The sequence below is a fragment of the Mustelus asterias genome, chromosome 21 (genome assembly GCF_964213995.1).
Source record: "Mustelus asterias chromosome 21, sMusAst1.hap1.1, whole genome shotgun sequence".
NCBI classification, from domain to species: Eukaryota; Metazoa; Chordata; class Chondrichthyes; order Carcharhiniformes; family Triakidae; genus Mustelus; species Mustelus asterias.
Genome location: NC_135821.1, coordinates 51,974,546 through 51,991,686, shown reverse-complemented (window position 1 = coordinate 51,991,686; position 17,141 = coordinate 51,974,546). Strand labels below are relative to the sequence as shown.

The following is a 17,141-nucleotide window of genomic DNA, read 5'->3' as shown; positions in this document are numbered from 1 at the left end:
TCAACATTTTCTCTCCCCACAGATGCTGCCTGGCCTGAGTATTGCCAGCATCTGTCGTATTTTGTTCTTGTATTCGTTGCGTAATTCCCTAATCGTGGGCAGGCACTCATAAGAACCAAGTTAAAGAAATATGCTGAAACAACAATATTTTGATCACAGGAAACCTGCTGCAAACTTCAGCATTCAAACACATGGCCCAGTTGTGTAATTACAAGAAGTTTGAGAGCGATAGTTAAATTGCCTTAAAGTTAACTCCCAAGTTCAACAGGTCAAACATGTGGAAGTGAATGGCAAAGTTCGGACTGCTCTTTTTCACCTTTTAATTTAATAGCACTGCAGCTTAGCTTAATTAGCAGTGCTCTTACTTCAGAGTCAGGTGGTCATGGATACAAGCCCCACTTCAGGGCCTGAGAACATGACTCCAACCTGTGACTGCTTAGTTCCTGTAGCACATTTGAAAAAGCGTTCTCCGCCCCCAACATTCTGGTCAACATTTCTCCTTCAACCACACACCAAAAACAGTTTAATTGGCCAAACCTCGAAATTACTGCTACAGACCTCTTGTCTTACATGAATTGGGTGTCATTTCTGCCTAAACAACAATAACAATTACATTTTGAAAGTAATTAAATGAATGTGAAATGTTTTGAAAGGCCAGGGAATGTGTTAACATGCAAGCTTCTTCTATTTAATGGCTATTTAAGACAAAAGCAATGACAGAAGCTCAAGAATAAGATTTCTGATTAGCTTCTTAGCTGGAGTGCAGTGAAAGGCATGGTTACCCCAGCAGGAGAGTAGGAGAAAAAAAAACTTTAAAATTGTTTTCAACATATGTACAACAGGTTGCTGTTCAAGAACTAACATTTTTTAAAAGATGCATTAATATATCCAGCATGCAAACTCAAACAATTTAACAATAAAATAGATTGCCTCATGAGCGACACCTCTACTCATATGTTGAAACAAACAGGGAAGATCCTCAACTCCCCAGGCCTTCAGCCCTGATATTTACTGGCCGGCAGAGTAGGGTATAAGTGTGGCTGTAACCTCAGTTTTGAGGGAAGATCTACATTTAAAATGTTTACCTAACTTCATCTTTATCAGATGCTGGTGGTTCTTACTGTGTATTTGGAACATTTTCTGTTTTTATGCAAAGTTTTCAGCATTTAAAGTTTGCCCTTTTGTCTTAATAATTTACATTCTGGTGGACACTTGAGCTCACATACCTGCTGCTCACAAAATGATTGTTCAATGGCTCCCAGGTCTCTCTCTTCTGGCAGAGTGTTCCTGTTTTTTAGCACATGACTGGTGTCCAAAACCCAGCCATGGAGCTCCTTCATTTTTTCAATACGCTCATGTTTCTCCTCCTCAACAACTTTCTGTAGTCAGGAATAAAAAGGAAGACATGAACTGACTGAGAGTAGTGGAAACAGATTCAATAGTAACTTTCAAAATACTCAATAGGAAAGAATTTGCCAGGCTTTGGGGAATGAGCCAGAATGTTGGACTAATTGGTTAGCCTTTTCAAAGAGCTAGCAGAGGAACAGTGAAGACTGATGCAAAATGTGTGCTTAACTCATCTGTCATCCCCTCATTTTCCATTATCAAATCTCCAGATTCACTTTCTATATGACCACGCTCACTTTGTTAACTTGTTTCTTTTAAAAATATTTATAGAAACTCTTATTATTTGTTTTGATATTTCTGGCTAGCATTCTCTCATATTTTAAATTTCCCTCCTTATTAATCTTTCAGTCATCCTTTGTTGTTCTTTATATTCTGTCTAATCTTTTGACCTTCAGCCTATTTTTTGCACAATTAAAATATAGTTTATTTATTAGTCACAAGCAAGGCTTACATTAACACTGCAATGAAGTCACTGTGAAATTCCCTTAGTTGCCACACTCCGGCACCTGTTTGGGTACACTGAGGGAGAATTTAGCATGGCCAACGCACCTAACCAGCATGTCTTTTGGATTGTGGGAGGAAACCGGAGCACCCCGAGGAAACCTACGCAGACACCAGGAGAACGTGCAAATTCCACACAGATAGTGACCCAAGCTGGGAATTGAACCCGGGTCCCTGGCGCTGTGAGGCAGCGGTGTGCCGTCCCCTTTGAACACTGAAGTTATTATTAAATAAAAAGTCTTGCACAGGATGGAGAGTTATGGAAAACTACAATGAGCCAAGAGCCTACTTTCGGCAGAGCAGTCATGCTGATGAAGATGAAGAAGAATTTTTACACATTGTGCTTTTTTATTCAAGTTTGATATCTTTAACCTTTCTAGTTAACCATAGATGGTGTGCCCATCCCTTAGACTTTTTTTACTCACTGGAATGTATCTATTTTGTGTGTTGTGAAATATTCCCTTAAATATTTCTTACTGCATCTCTATTGATCTCTCTCTTAATCTGATTAGCCAATTGACTTCTGCCAGTGCTGCTTTCATGCCCTCATAATTGCCCTTACTTCAACAGCATTTTGGACCCACTCCTCCCTCTCTCAAACTGAATGTAAAATTCAATCATATTATGATCATTGCTACCCAGGGGTGCCTATACCATGAGATCATTAATTATTCCCATCTCGTTGCACAATACCAGGTCTAGTATAGTCTGTTCTTGAGATTGATTTGTGAAGTGCTATTTTGTATGGATGGGAGATTTGGATCTATGAAAGAGACTAACTTGTTAAATAGCTTTGAATTGTGGGTTTGGAGGAGAATGCAAAGGGTCAGTTGGACAGAAAAAGTAGCATATGATGACATATTGTGGAGAGTGAACAAATACATTTGCTGAATGTAATTAGGAACAGGTCGAGTCTGGATATAGCAAATCTTACGAGGAAACAGACTTGTAAGAGATATTATGGAAGGAACATTTCAAGGAAACAGAGGAAAAAAAAAGAATATTAATGCTGGACGATTTGAACATTGAAGTTATTAATAAATAAAAAGTCTGGCACAGGATGGAAAACTACAATGAGCCAAGAACCTACCTTCAGCAGAGCAGTCATGCTGATGATGGTGATGAATTTTACACATTAGCTGTCACTTACTAGTTACGTAAAATTTGGGTTGACATCATGGATAAACTACATTTGAACTCCTTTCGTCTGCTTGAAACCTCCTCCCCATTACTTAGCTTACTACCCCCATCTCTTGTGAACAGGTAAGCTGTAGCAGGGCACCAACTTGGCAGCCACAGTTTGCCAGGTATGAATGAAGCCAAGGGTTCAAAACGGTTCTACCCTCACAACAGTATCATAGGATGGGCCGATCAATCACAGAATTAGTGCTTTATCTGAAAACTGAAAGTCCTTGGGATTGTAACACTAACTTGAAGGAGTTGAATTATTTTAATGCAAATATTCCAATATCTTTAAGTTAATATAAAACCAGGAACATTTTCCCATTTTCTTTGTCCCCCTACCTCCTCCTCCTCTAATCGCCTTAAAGCATCACTGATGTACTTCACATGTTGCGTCGTTAGGGTCACCAATGCTGTGTATCGGGTTCTAAGGTCCATGAACTACAGAAAGAAAAAAGGTCATCAGATAAAACTGTATTGCTATTAAATTTATAATATGAACACTGACAATAAAGATTATTCGAATTTAGTGATATTTTCAAAATGTTTTCTCACCTCTTGAGTTATGAGATCTGACGATGAGTGCATTCTCCGGCGCTTTGGAGATGATTTTTGATGGGATTCAACAAAAGCTCTGTAGGTCATCAATTGCAATTCATAATCCTTGGGATATTAAGTGTGATATTTTAAATTCTGTTCCTTTTCACCAACAACAAAGGAGTTTTCTGTATAATTTTTATTCCAATAGTTCCATAAATGTGAAAGCTTACCTTTACAGAGACAGAGTACTGCTTGGACAGATTTTGGCATTCATCTAGTTTAGCTTGATTCTTTTCAATCTCAGCAACCAATGCCTAAACCAAGTAAATAATTTGAATCCACATAATTCATGTTACCAAAACAAAGGTTAAGCGTAAGTTTACCAAGTTTTATGTAATTTATTCACAATTGCCACAGCATTCTTAATTATTAGGAACGTTACATAATTGGATTTCAAAATTATGGAGCATCAAGAGAGAGACCAAAGTCAAGTGGAAGAAAAAACATGTTAGGTAAGTTGTAAGAAAGGAGATGAGACTCCTTGATTATTTTGATATCAGAAACCTAGTACATTTTAAGTGTACAGTCCCTTGGTAATCTTTTATTTAGCATGATCTATTTTAAGGAACTATAAATCATTTAATGCATGACTGTTGCTATATTTATGAAGATTGGCATATTACAGTGGATTTAGGTTTTCATACCGTTTGTTGACTAAGTTGCTGTGATAGGATCTTGGTGTCTTCAGCCTTGCCTGGCTCCATCTTCTCTTGCTGTACAGTTGTTTCCTCAATCCAATCAATCAGTGACTGATGGCAGCCCCTGTAATTCTTTAATGACTCTTCAATGCTTTGCAATTCAGATTCTCTGGAAAGTGCAGGGAAAGGATGAAGTAAAGTGGTTGAACATAAATTTTATGGTCAACTCCTCTATATAAGATTGAATTTTAGACCATAACTATAGTTTTCTCATATGGGCAGTACTTGAGTGAATAGCCAAGACAACATGTAGAGCTTTGGCTTAAAAGCTTCACTGTAGCACTAGGTCATAAAAACAAGGGTTATACCAGAGGTATGTTTTAAATATGGCTACCATATATTATTAGCATTACATTAGGTAGTCTAAACATTGCTGGTGAGATTGTGAATAATTATATTTTCAAGTTGGCTAGGAGCACAGGTGTACCAATTAGCTATCAGATTAGATATTAGGAGATATTTCCTCATGTTAGCTCATGGAATGCAATGGCTCAAATAGAACAATTAATCTACATGGTGTTTTTGTCTTTTTGCTTACATTGCTGTGAAATTAATTTTAGAGTAATGCACAAAACAATTCAAATAGAAGATTGAGTAAATCAGCAAGTAACTACCAGGTGATACCAAGATAAAAACAGACTGACATAAGTAGTTCCAAAGTTTTGATCTGGGTTAGCAGATTGTACAAAGAATCTTGGCTAAAATATAGTCAGTATCTAAGGGTGGAAAAATATTTGCCAATGGTGAGGAGATATTCTGAAGACACTTTTGAAATCACCATTTACCAATTATCAGAATATAATGCAAGCAATGCTGTGGGTCTCAAAATTTTATTTTGTTGCAGATCCTTAAACAAGATCACAAAGATGGTTTGAATTAACAGATTTGCTTGAAGGGGACCTCAGTGAAAAAATACAAAAACAGGAATAAAATGTCTACAGTAGAAAAGAAGAATGGGCTGATCGTTGTCAAAATCAATACGTTTTACAAAGCCAATAAATACTATTGCAGGACCCAAAGAATGACTGACCTGGTCTCAATCTGCGAACGGATGTTTCGCCATCGATCTTTCAGTTGTGCTGTCCTTTCCTGATATCGTTCCAAATCTAAGTTTCGTTCATTGTGTAGCTGGAAGAGATGTTCACCAACAGCATTTGCTTGCTGCATTTCCTCTTCCAAAGAGGAAAACACACCCTGTTTACCATTCACATCATGAAGCCATTGCTGCAAGTAACAAAAGTTACACCACTTATTTTCATACCAAAACAAAGCATGTCCAATAAAATATTAATAAAATTAAAAATAAAATTATTTTCACAGTTTTTAAATTCTCATTTACCAGTACAGGTACAATTCCCATGCTCCATAACCATTAACTGGTATTAGGCTTAATATTTCTAAATAAAAAGATACTCAGGTGTATGTGACATATTGTGCTTAAACAAGTACTTAGTTGGACAAGTGTGTTCATATCAATAATCATCAGAACAGGTTTCACTGCTGGTAGTGGACTTGGGAAACTCCCTGAAAATTAAGGGACACGGCTGGAGGTAGTCTTCAAAGCTACTACTCAATGAAATGGAGAGATGTGGACCAACTGGAAGTTGGGAGCCACTGTGGAATGTTTGCTATCAGGACGATAATTTCAGGAGTATACTACGTGCAAATTAGCTGCCACGTTTCCGACAGCACAGCAGTGACTATACTTCAGAAGTGGTTGAAAAGCACTTTGAGATGGCCTAAGTTGGTAAAAGACAGTATATAAATTGAAACAAAAACAGAAAATGCTAGAAAATCTCACCAGGTCTGACAGCATCTGTGGAGAGAGAATAGAGCCAATATTTTGAGTGTGGATGACCCTTCATCAGAGCTGAAGGGAGAGTTTTTGTCTCAGATTCCAGCATCCTCAGCATTTTACCTTTATCTTCCTCATAGAAATCATAGAAACCCTACAGTACAGAAAGAGGCCATTCGGCCCATCGAGTCTGCACCGACCACAATCACACCCAGGCTCTACCCCCATATCCCTACATATTTTACCCACTAATCCCTCTAACCTACGCATCTCAGGACACTAAGGGGCAATTTTAGCGTGGCCAATCAACCTAACCCGCACATCTTTGGACTGTGGGAGGAAACCGGAGCACCCGGAGGACGCAGACACGAGGAGAATGTGCAAACTCCACACAGAGAGTGACCCAAGCCGGGAATCAAACCCGGGACCCTGGAACGGTGAAGCAGCGGTGCTAACCACTGTGCTATCGTGCCGCCCTAATATCTTATATAAATTGAAGTCTTTTTCTCTTTCAGGTGTAAAATTATGAATTGATCAATTTGGAGAAGTGCTCCAAACTTCTACCACCTTTTTCATATAAAATTCTTTCTGAATTTAACTCCTGAAAGATGTATTCAAAATCAGCAAGTGTCAGAGTACATCGGAAGAAACTGCTCCCGTTGGTTGAAGGATGGAGAACCAGATTTAACGTAATTGGCAAAGAAGCAATGAAGCCGAGAAGATTTAAAAATAAAATGCAGCAAGTGTTGGATCTGAAATGCACCGAGTGTGTAGTGGGGGTAGGTTCAATCAAAGCATTCAAGAGGGAATTTGATTATTCTTTGAAAAAGACGACTATGCGGGGCTACAAGGAAAATGGAGGGTTTACAATACTTGAACTGTGCCTTCAGAGATCCAGATACTACAGGCCAAATCCATGATTCTGTGAATGGCCTGATTCTAATTTTTAGGCAATGTCCGCTACTCCAAGGTTCCCTAGCCAGCAGAAATAGTTTGAATCTATCTGATCAGGTCCCCTTAATAGTTTCAAAACTTTTAGAAAATACAACCCACATTAGTCTCTCCTCGTAATGCAACTCTTGGCCCCAGGTATCATTCTAGTATTTGCTAGTTACATCCCTTCAAGACCAATATAATCTTCCAAAAGATGTTCAGACGGGAACATAGTACTCCATATTGTCTAGCCATGGCTTTGCATGGCCGCAGCTCGACTTCTAACCCCTTGTATTCCATTGCTCTAGATATAAAGGTCAGCATTCCAGTAGCTTGATTACTTGTCCATGACATTTTTATGATCTACATACCTGTATCCCAATGTCTCTTTGGGTTTCCACTGCATCTAACTTTAGTACTCTGATTTATCCTTCTCAAGTCCAAAGTGGATGACCTCATACTTGCCAGAGTTTGCCCCATTCACTAAATCTATTAACACACCTTTCTAATTTAATTTTTTTTCTGCACCGCTTACAACGCTGTCGATTTTTGTGCCTTTTGCAAACTTAGACATATAAATAACTCAGCAGATCAGGCAGCATCTGTAGAGAGAGAAGATGTCCATGCCCTTTTGTTAACTTTTCCTCTCTCCACATATGCTTATGACTTGCTAAGTATTTCCAGCATTTTCGGTTTTTACTTCAGATTTTCAGCATCTACAGTATTTTGCTCTTAACCAGGTCATTGATTTCCCCTCAATTCCAAGAATCTAGAGCTCAGTTCCCTGAGGAGCTTTATTGAATAGCTTCTGGAAGTTCATACTCAAAATCATTCACTTGTCCACTATCTAGTCACCTCTTCAAAACACATTTGCAAATCTATGCTGGTTATCTGATCAGATAGAAACTTTCAAGGTTTTTAGCCCTAAGTTAAAGACTTTAATAATTTCCTGACAACATTTGTTAGACTACTAACCTTCTATAATTTCCTGATGTTCTTCTCACCTTTCTTAAAGAATGAAACAACATGCAATTTTTCAATCTAAAGGAATAGTTCCCTTTTTGAGAGCGCTTTGGAATATCATAATTAGAGCATCTGCAATGTTCTTGCTTACTTTCCTTAAACCCAGGACAAAAATCATCACATCCTAGGGATATGCCATTCTTTAGTGCTGCCATTTTAATTTCTGTTAATTTGCTTATGTTAATTTTAGAGACCCAATCCCTAATTCAATATTAGCTTCCCTGCGGTTCCCAGCATACGATATTTCCTGTGCTATAAATACTGATGCAGAGGAAGTATTTAACATATCCATCATTTCCTTATTTTCATTTATTTGACCTGTCAAGTTCACAAAGGATCCATATGGTTTCTGATCATTCACATTTTCCGAATACAATTGTCAAAGTTTTTGTGTTGACTTTGATACCCCTGAAAAAGTTTCCTTTCATACTTGTTTTTTGCACTATTCTTAATGTTTTGTCACCCTTTGCTGTTCTTTGTACCTCCTCCATTAACCAGGATCTGCGCCATGATTTTCATTCCTGTATGCCTTTTCTTTAAGTTTTAGGTTGTCCTTTGAGATATAAACAAGTGCTGTATCAGGGTGAAGTTTTTGAACTCTTCCCACGGGTCTTCTGTTGTTTTATCTATTCTCAACTTTTCCCAGTTTACTGTGGATAATCCATGTTCCAGCCCATTGAATCCAACTAATTCAACACTATCCAGGTTAGCCTCCCACATTTTTATCCTCCATAAACTTGAGGTTAACCATAAGTCTAATGCATGGATCCTAATTTCCATAAAATCTCACAAATCCATTTGTTGATCTGCATGGACTCATGATCTCCTTTAGTTTTAAAGCAATCATTCTGTTGAAATTCCGCTGTGGTCTCATCCCTCCTTAACTCTTCCAGTCTATATACCCTTCAGGAACTCGACATTCCTCCAACTCGTCCCTTCCTCTTCCTTGCACACCACTGACTCCTTCAGCTGTCTAAGTCCCAATCTCTGGAACTTCATCCTTAAACGTCTCTCCTCCTTCAACCTGCCTCATTAACCATGTTTTTATTTCAACCCTCCTGATACCTTCTTTGCCTCAGGGTCAATTGTCATCTGATTACACTGCTGTGAAGTGCCTTGGGATGTTTCTGCCGTTAAAGGTGCTATGTAAATGAAAGTTGGTGCTGTTGTTGCATATTACTTGACCAGTCCCAGGACTTGCAGACACCTTAATGTTGGAATGTGTTCAATTAGTTTTTCCAATCACAGAACTATCTGACCTGTAATCGGGTTGTGTGTGCTTCAATAGCCTCCTGGTCTACTGGTACTGCATCTTCCTCACACAGCTTCATTTCATACATTTTAATGAGCATCTCAGCTCCTTGACTGGTTTTCAACATGACATCCACTGTTTTGAGCCTAAAAGAAATTAAAAACAATTTGTTTAAAATAAAACTTCCACACATGAGAATACAAGAATGACAGTTTTAGAATTCTTTCCAGATTCAATCTATTTGCATCTTTTCTTGTGGTAAACTCACATTCCTCCATTTATTAATGAGGAATCTATATCTAACGTGCCTTTAAATACTTCAGTGGAGCAAGCATTTTCTGAAGAGCTCTACATAAATGAAAGGTGCCTTTAGAAACAAAAAAATCCAATCAAAAAAGTGTTCAATGAAAAAACACGCGCTATAAAGGCACAAATTTCTTGTAAGCTGATTTAATTTCCTTATTGAAAATTACTGCAAAAGACTTGATCAAGCTCTAACATACATCAGGTTAATGTCATAAGCATCAAAGAAGTAGAGGTCACATTAAAAATGTATCACGTTAATAATTATTGATCTTTATGCATACAACTAGACACTTTTTTTTAAGATTGCCCTTCCTTTGTGCATGTGCATAAAAAGATAGTGATACAAGGACACGTTTCATTTCTATGATTACTCTGTACCTTAATTTTAGCCAGTATAACTTCTTGGATGCTTTACTGGGAGATACAAGGTTATATCACTTTCAAATTCTAGCACACTCAGGTTTCCCTTGTTCAACCCAGATAGCAAGGCAAAGGAGGAAAGAACTGGAGCCTATCCTTTACACACACATAAGCGTTTATTTCTAGAGACACATGTTACGACTTTGCACTTCCAAACACAATAACTTGAGTTTTAGACTGCTCCTGTATATGGGACATGAGTAAAACCCAATTAATGTCCACCATCTGAATACAACTAAATACCCAATACACAATTAACATCCTTGGTCTGAAATAAAGTGCCTCCAAATAAATCTAACAGATACAAATATATGCATAGTTCATCATTGTTACTTCTTCTAACCCATCAAAATATGATTATGTTGCTATTTTTAAATACATACTCATTTAGTAACTGATCATACTTTTAACTCTTTCCAGCTTTGTTCTAACTTAAGTCCATTTGTGGAATTTCAGACTCACTTGTCCATGTAGATGGAGGACAATGAATGCACTTGATTCATTTTCTGTACCACCAAGTCCAACTCAGAATGCAGTGCTGGGATACTAGTCGCAGAGGGAGACTGGTAGAAAAAGGTCTCACATTTCTTTGTCATCTGATTCAAATCAGATTTCAATTCATCTAGTTCCTGCTGCATGCGCTGCAAAAGCAATAAATAATGAAGGAACCAAATGCAGATTTATGAAAAGTTTATTTCATAGAACAAGAATAAATTGATAAGAAAATAGATAGCAAGAGATGTGATTATTTTTCACATGAACCTACCACAGGAAGTGCTGTCACATAGTAAGCACATAGTAAGAGCTTTAGTTAGAGTAACGTAGCATGACCATTGTAAGTGCAATACAGACAGACTGTTGTGTCCACTAATCAATTTCAATGCATCATCATCATCATGGATACATATTGTATCAAACAAACCTCTTGTTCAACAATTCTGAAGGCACTATCTTGCATGGCATCTCCTTCCACTGAGGCCTGGAGCCGCCGTATTAATCGATCTTTATACTTTTCCAGGCGTAGGCAGATGTTTTGCAGCTCGGTGATGTATGTCTTACTTAGTGTCTCATCCTTCTCCTCTATTTAACAAGCACATGATAATATCATATAAAACTTTAAATAACTCAAACTCTTCTGCTATTTTCAATTTACAATGATCACTGAGAACAAGGAAGATAACTGCATTTAAGTATCATGAAATGTACTTTTCAGTTTTCAAAACTTTCAACAGGTAGCATTTCCTTATAGAATCCAAAGTTGGACTAAACAACTCTGCTTCCTAAAAGTTAAGGCTAATCGTAGTTGGAATTTTAAAGATTTGGCTTGAAGACTGGCCAAAATTATAACGCATCCTACCCCCCAAAAAATTGTCAAAGTGTGAGCACACCCACTTCTGCATTAACATAAACTTATAAAAAGATCTAATTTTAGTTGATATCGCAGCAGCGATACAACTTTAGAATGGACAGAGTTTAAATTGAAGAATTTCCTAGTCTCTCAAACAAAGGAATCTGTTCTCTATTCTTTCTTATTTATACATTTGCAATATCTGATTGATGGTGAGAACGAGTAACTTTACATCTTTACAACAGACACTAGGTGCTTAAAATGAGGAAGTTCAGGTGAGGGCACTAATGAAGCATGTTTAAATATAGAACATGATTTCACAAATTGATTCCGCTTTCTACTGATCTCAAAGAAACATCCCACAAAGATCAAGTGACCTCTGTGGCGCAGATTCCCCTTTCCTGACGAGAGTTTGAATTTAGTGCCAAATCAAGGAGCTTACAGGCATCCAGCAACAATGATGTCACAAGCAGATTAAGCAATCAATTACACGGAAATAGTTTCTTGTATGACAGTTACAATGCACTGAACTTCTTACAGAAAGCAAAATAAATTATTGGGACATACACATTGGATTAAAGTGGAGGCTAAAATAACAAATTAACTTTCCACAAATAAATTTTAAAATTTATCATAATGGAGACATTTGACATTCCACAAAATAATATTTTTCAGGGGCAGTGAGGCTGTTCAATAATAATGAACAAAATTAGTAGATTAAAAACCTCCGTTACACCACATTCAATAAGTTGTAACTTCTTTAAGGGTTATCAAAGCAAGAGCAATAGCATGAAAAAATAAAAGTTTTGCCAGTTCAGTGATTGCACTTTACTGTGGTTTGCAGGGCTTTTCAATGGTGTGCCCACTGGGCAAGTGTAGAGTCATTGACAGCAATTTCTAGGTTTCCTCAAGGGCAGCTGGGGATGGGCAACAAGTGTGGTCTTGCCAGCAACACTCTAACCCCATGAAAGTTATAAAATAAAAACTGTGTATGTATGGACTCCAGTAGCTACTGTCAGTTTTGTCTGAGTAACAACAGTCAATCTGATGATTTCATCCATAACCACAAAATCTGGGCCATGATACATGACTCACCATTCAAAGACCATTTTCAAGAGGTTAAAATACCTTTCCAAAAAAAAAAAGAGTTTACGGCATGGTAGCACAGTGGTTAGCACTGCTGCTTCACAGCTCCAGGGACCTGGGTTCGATTCCCGGCTTGGGTCATTGTATGTGTGGAGTTTGCACATTCTCCTCATGTCTGCGTGGGTTTCCTCCAGGTGCTCCGGTTTCCTCCCACAGTCCAAAGATGTGCAGGTTAGGTTGATTGGCCATGCTAAAAAATTGCTCCTTAGTGTCCCGAGATGCGTAGGTTAGAGGGATTAATGGGTAAATGTGTAGGGATATGGGGGTAGGGCCTGGGTGGGATTGTGGTCGGTGCAGATTCGATGGGCCAGATGGCCTCTTCCTGCACTGTAGGCTTTCTATGATTCTATGAACATCTTGTGGTGTGATTCTATTTCACTTGTTAAATATTGTGTGTTTTTTAGCGTGTTCTCATTATTCATTCTTAAGTTGTGGGCATTGCTGGCAAGCAGCATTTATTGCCCATCCTTTTGCTTCAGAAAAGGGGAAGTTGAGTTTTCATCTTGGAAGTGCTGCAGATATATCTGGAAAACTATTGGGTAGGAGCTTGGACCTTTACCCAGTGAAGATCAAAGAAAAGTGATACCTATCTTGGTGAGACCAGTATGTGACTTGGAGGAGAAACTCGGAGGTGATTGCTTTATGATGGCCTGTGGCCTTTGTCTTTCTTGGTGGAGGTCACACGCATGTGGTGGTGCTACTAAAGAAGCCTTGGTAAATTGATGTAGATGGCGCACTCTATTTTGCTTAGTGTTTCTACTTCTATAGGATATTCTACATTTGAGCAAATATTTTTAGTCTGTACACAGAAGTCTGGTGCCATGCTACATTTGGAAGAGACAGGCAAGCAGGTTGGGCATTCTATGTACTGTCCAATGAGTATTGTATTGTGATTAAGTTCCCTTTATGCCACAGTTAACCCTGACTTTGAACCATATCATCATTGCTTCACTGTCATTGGATCAAAATCCTTAAATCCTTCCTTAACAGTATTGTGAGTATACTGACATTACAAGGAATGTAGTGGTTCAAGAAGGTGGCTCACTATCGCCTTCTCAAAAACCATTAGGGATGGGCAATAAATGTTGGCCTTGCTAGAAACACATCCCATGAAAAAAGGTTAATTATTAAACTTGAGTATACAATCAATACATTTTGAATGATAAGGGTTGGTGTCTACTTTGGAGTTTGAGAGCAGTATCAGACAAAGACTTAAGTAAAATACTGTCCTTGGTTCTGACAATACACCCTGTATTTGCTTTCAGTGACACTCATACACCTTAACAAAGCCGCTTTCAAGGGAAGTGTAGCTACCTGTAATAGCAATTGCATGTTTATTTTCTATGGATGAGATTGCTACTAACATTGCTCTTGCCATGAATAAAATAGTTTAATATCACCTAATCACAATCTTGCCTTTCAAAGATTGTCAATGTCCAGTTGTTGGGAATATGGCCAACTTGTTTATCAAAATCCAATTCATGAAATGTAGTTTGTGATGCCTCTCTATTTCAAAGATGTTATGTTAGTTCTAAGAAATATTCCATTTTATTAATTGTTTTGTGTTCTTTTCACTAACCTGTTTCCATGGATACCAGTAGCTTCTCACAATGCTCCTTACAATTATCTACTTCTTCCTCTAACCGTAGTCTGTCTGCAATGGAAAAGACCTGAGACTCCTGGCTGTCCTCAAGGAAATCCTCATAATGCATCTGGAGGTTTTTCATGACTTGTGACTGCTCGTTTGCCTTCAGAGTTTTAAACTGGAATGAAAAAGTATTGAGATTGCCTAAATCTGGTATGCATCTGCCATAAATAATTTTAATGCTTAGATTATCAGTCGGTCTGTAGAGATTATCGCTTCCATTGGCTATGTTGGCTTTGTAAGCTTTCAGCACACAGTGATTCATAAGTAAGTATTATGGCAACCAAATGTTGTTGTTGGTTTCAACTAAAAGTTCCAAGGAAATTTACAGAGACAATCAATTTGTGCTGTAAAGAAATGCAAAAAATGATTACACTGGTTAAGAGCATTTTTTATAAGACCACCTGGATTACAGTCAGTGGCAAAGTGATTGTATCTCAAGGAAAACTGCCCAAGACCTAGCAAACTCTTTGGTTTGGTGTTCATCTTTCCCATTGTCAATTTCACTCTGATAGCAACAATAGGGTATTGCTGGTGTCTGGCAACAACTATGTCATCAAGCAAATCAAGCAGTCAATAATATTGAAGAACTCTTAGAGACAACAAAGCAGGAAGTAACAAGCAGGTTTTATAATTTACTTTTTATAATTTTATAAACAGTGAAATGAAGATTGTGCGACAAACATGGGATTAAGGTAGAAGCCGAAAAATCATCAACAAACTACAAAATAATCTATGGAATTATCACAGAATGGAAAAAAATGACATTCTGTAAATAGCAGATTTTTAGGGCTGGTGAGGTTATTCATGATGTGGAGATGCTGGCGTTGGACTGGGGTAAGCACAGCAAGAAGTCTTACAACACCAGGTTAAAGTCCAACAGGTTTGGACCTGTTGAACTTTAACCTGGTGTTGTGAGGTTATTCACCAGTGATCATGATTTAGTACGCCATTAAAAACCCAGGTATTGTGAACTATATAACTTTTGAAGATCTTTTACAACAATAATATTAGCATACAAGTAGAAGAGCATGTCAATCAATGATTTCTAATTCACTTCCATCTGTTAGGGCTTCAGCAGTGCATCCTGTGTAGCAGCGGGAAATCACAGAGGAACTTCTGGATTTCCGCATTTAACAACGTGTGTGTGTGAATGACAGAAGTTGTCAGTTTCACAGAGTAATGGCTACAAATCTAACAGTTTCACCATCTTTAAAACTACAAAATTTGGGCCATAACGATATTCAGAATACGGAATACATAATTCAAAACCTACATGAAATGCATTTACAAAAGAAAGATACTTCTGAAAAGTTAAAAAAAATGACAACTTACAAAAAAAAATGTCGTCAAGAATGAAATGCATTTATGGATGGAGTTTTTCAATATTTTGGAACTTGTATCAGTCAACAAAAATAACTTGGGCTACATATCTGTAAATTCCATCTTAAAGTGTCACTATTCTGCTAATAATTACACAGCACCGTTATAGGTTTGTACAATTTCAATAGCCTTTGACAGCAACATTTTAGCAAACCAGTAGATACATACCGTTTCTTTGTTCCAGGAGTGAATGGTTTCAATGTCTTTCACTAGATAGTTCCAGGACACAACACTTTTCATGTTAATATGCAGCTGGTGCCACAAAGCCATTACATTCTGATACATTTGTTCAACTCTGAAATACATGGTTAGAGAGGTCTGAGAATATAAAATCAAGCTAGAAACATTCATAAATTTTACACTACAGCAGGACAAGATCAAATCAAAATCTCTATGGTATTACCATCGACTTAAACTTCCCACAAGTGGTGTGTTTCCCTAAAATGATTGAACATGGAGTACTAAGGCAGGCCCAGAACAGGATTATTTTAATGAATTTAGAAGTTCTTAATAAAACACATTTTATCTAGTAGAAAACAAGGATTGAGTTGAAAGTTGACTCTATTACTAAGAATTAAGGTGCCAATAAGGACTATGACAAAGGTTTATCAGACATGTACTCCAGTTTAAATTAATGAGCCTGCCTGACATGGCTAACACAATAAACAGCCAAGCACATTATTAATTTTAAATGGACATTTGATTGAAACAAAGTCCAACATGTGCAAAGAGAAAGGAGTATAAAAATAGGGAAGTTTTGCTAAAACTATACTATTTAGACATTATATGGACCACACCTGGAATACTGTGAATAGTTTTGATCCCCTTACCTAAGGAAAGATATACTGGCATTGGACACAGTCCAGAGAAGACTCATTAGATTGATTCCAGGTATGGAGGAATTTTCTTACGAGGAGAAGTCGAGTTGGTTGGGTCCGTATGCATTTCAGTTTGGAAGAATAAGAGGCGACCTTATTGAGACATACAGGATTCTCAGGGTAGATGCCAGGAGGTTGTTTCCCCCTTGTGGGAGAGTCTAGGACCAAAGGGCATAATCTCAAGAGTAAGGAATCGGCCATTTAACACAGAGGTGAGGAGGAATTTCTTTTCTGAGGGAATTAATCTATGGAATTCTTTACCACAGAGGGCTGTAGAGGCTGGGTCATTAAGTATGTCCAAGGCTGAGATAGATTTTTAATCAGTAAGGGAATCAAGGGTTATGGTGATAAATCCGCAAATTGAAGTTGAGGATTGCATATTGGATTGGTCATAATCTCATTGAAATGTAGAGCAAACTCAATAGGATGAGTGGTCCACTTCTGCTCCTACACCTTTTGGTATCATTTGGGTTCGGCATAGTTATCTTTTAAAAATACACTTGAGCGTTGTAACTGCAACAAATCCACTGCAAGAATGTTCTTTAAGATATCACTCAGAAAAGATCTGAAATTTATCAGGAAGATACTATTTAATGCTATATAAATATTCTGATTCCTAAAGCA

At 37.7% G+C, this 17,141-nt stretch overlaps 1 protein-coding gene across 21 annotated transcripts in view; it reads right to left on the bottom strand.

The window, feature by feature from the left end:
• The window catches only part of macf1a (microtubule actin crosslinking factor 1a), a 496,134-nt gene that overhangs the window by 215,533 nt on the left and 263,460 nt on the right, over positions 1-17,141 (bottom strand). For all 21 annotated transcript variants that reach the window (XM_078237840.1, XM_078237846.1, XM_078237833.1 and 18 more), the window contains 11 exons: positions 15,808-15,934; positions 14,191-14,374; positions 11,040-11,197; positions 10,580-10,758; positions 9,399-9,537; positions 5,419-5,612; positions 4,335-4,497; positions 3,861-3,944; positions 3,646-3,753; positions 3,433-3,531; positions 1,227-1,379 (listed from right to left, as the gene is read on the bottom strand). In XM_078237840.1, coding sequence (XP_078093966.1) covers positions 1,227-1,379; positions 3,433-3,531; positions 3,646-3,753; positions 3,861-3,944; positions 4,335-4,497; positions 5,419-5,612; positions 9,399-9,537; positions 10,580-10,758; positions 11,040-11,197; positions 14,191-14,374; positions 15,808-15,934 — 1,588 coding nt within the window. The remainder of the gene's footprint in view (positions 1-1,226; positions 1,380-3,432; positions 3,532-3,645; positions 3,754-3,860; positions 3,945-4,334; positions 4,498-5,418; positions 5,613-9,398; positions 9,538-10,579; positions 10,759-11,039; positions 11,198-14,190; positions 14,375-15,807; positions 15,935-17,141) is intronic.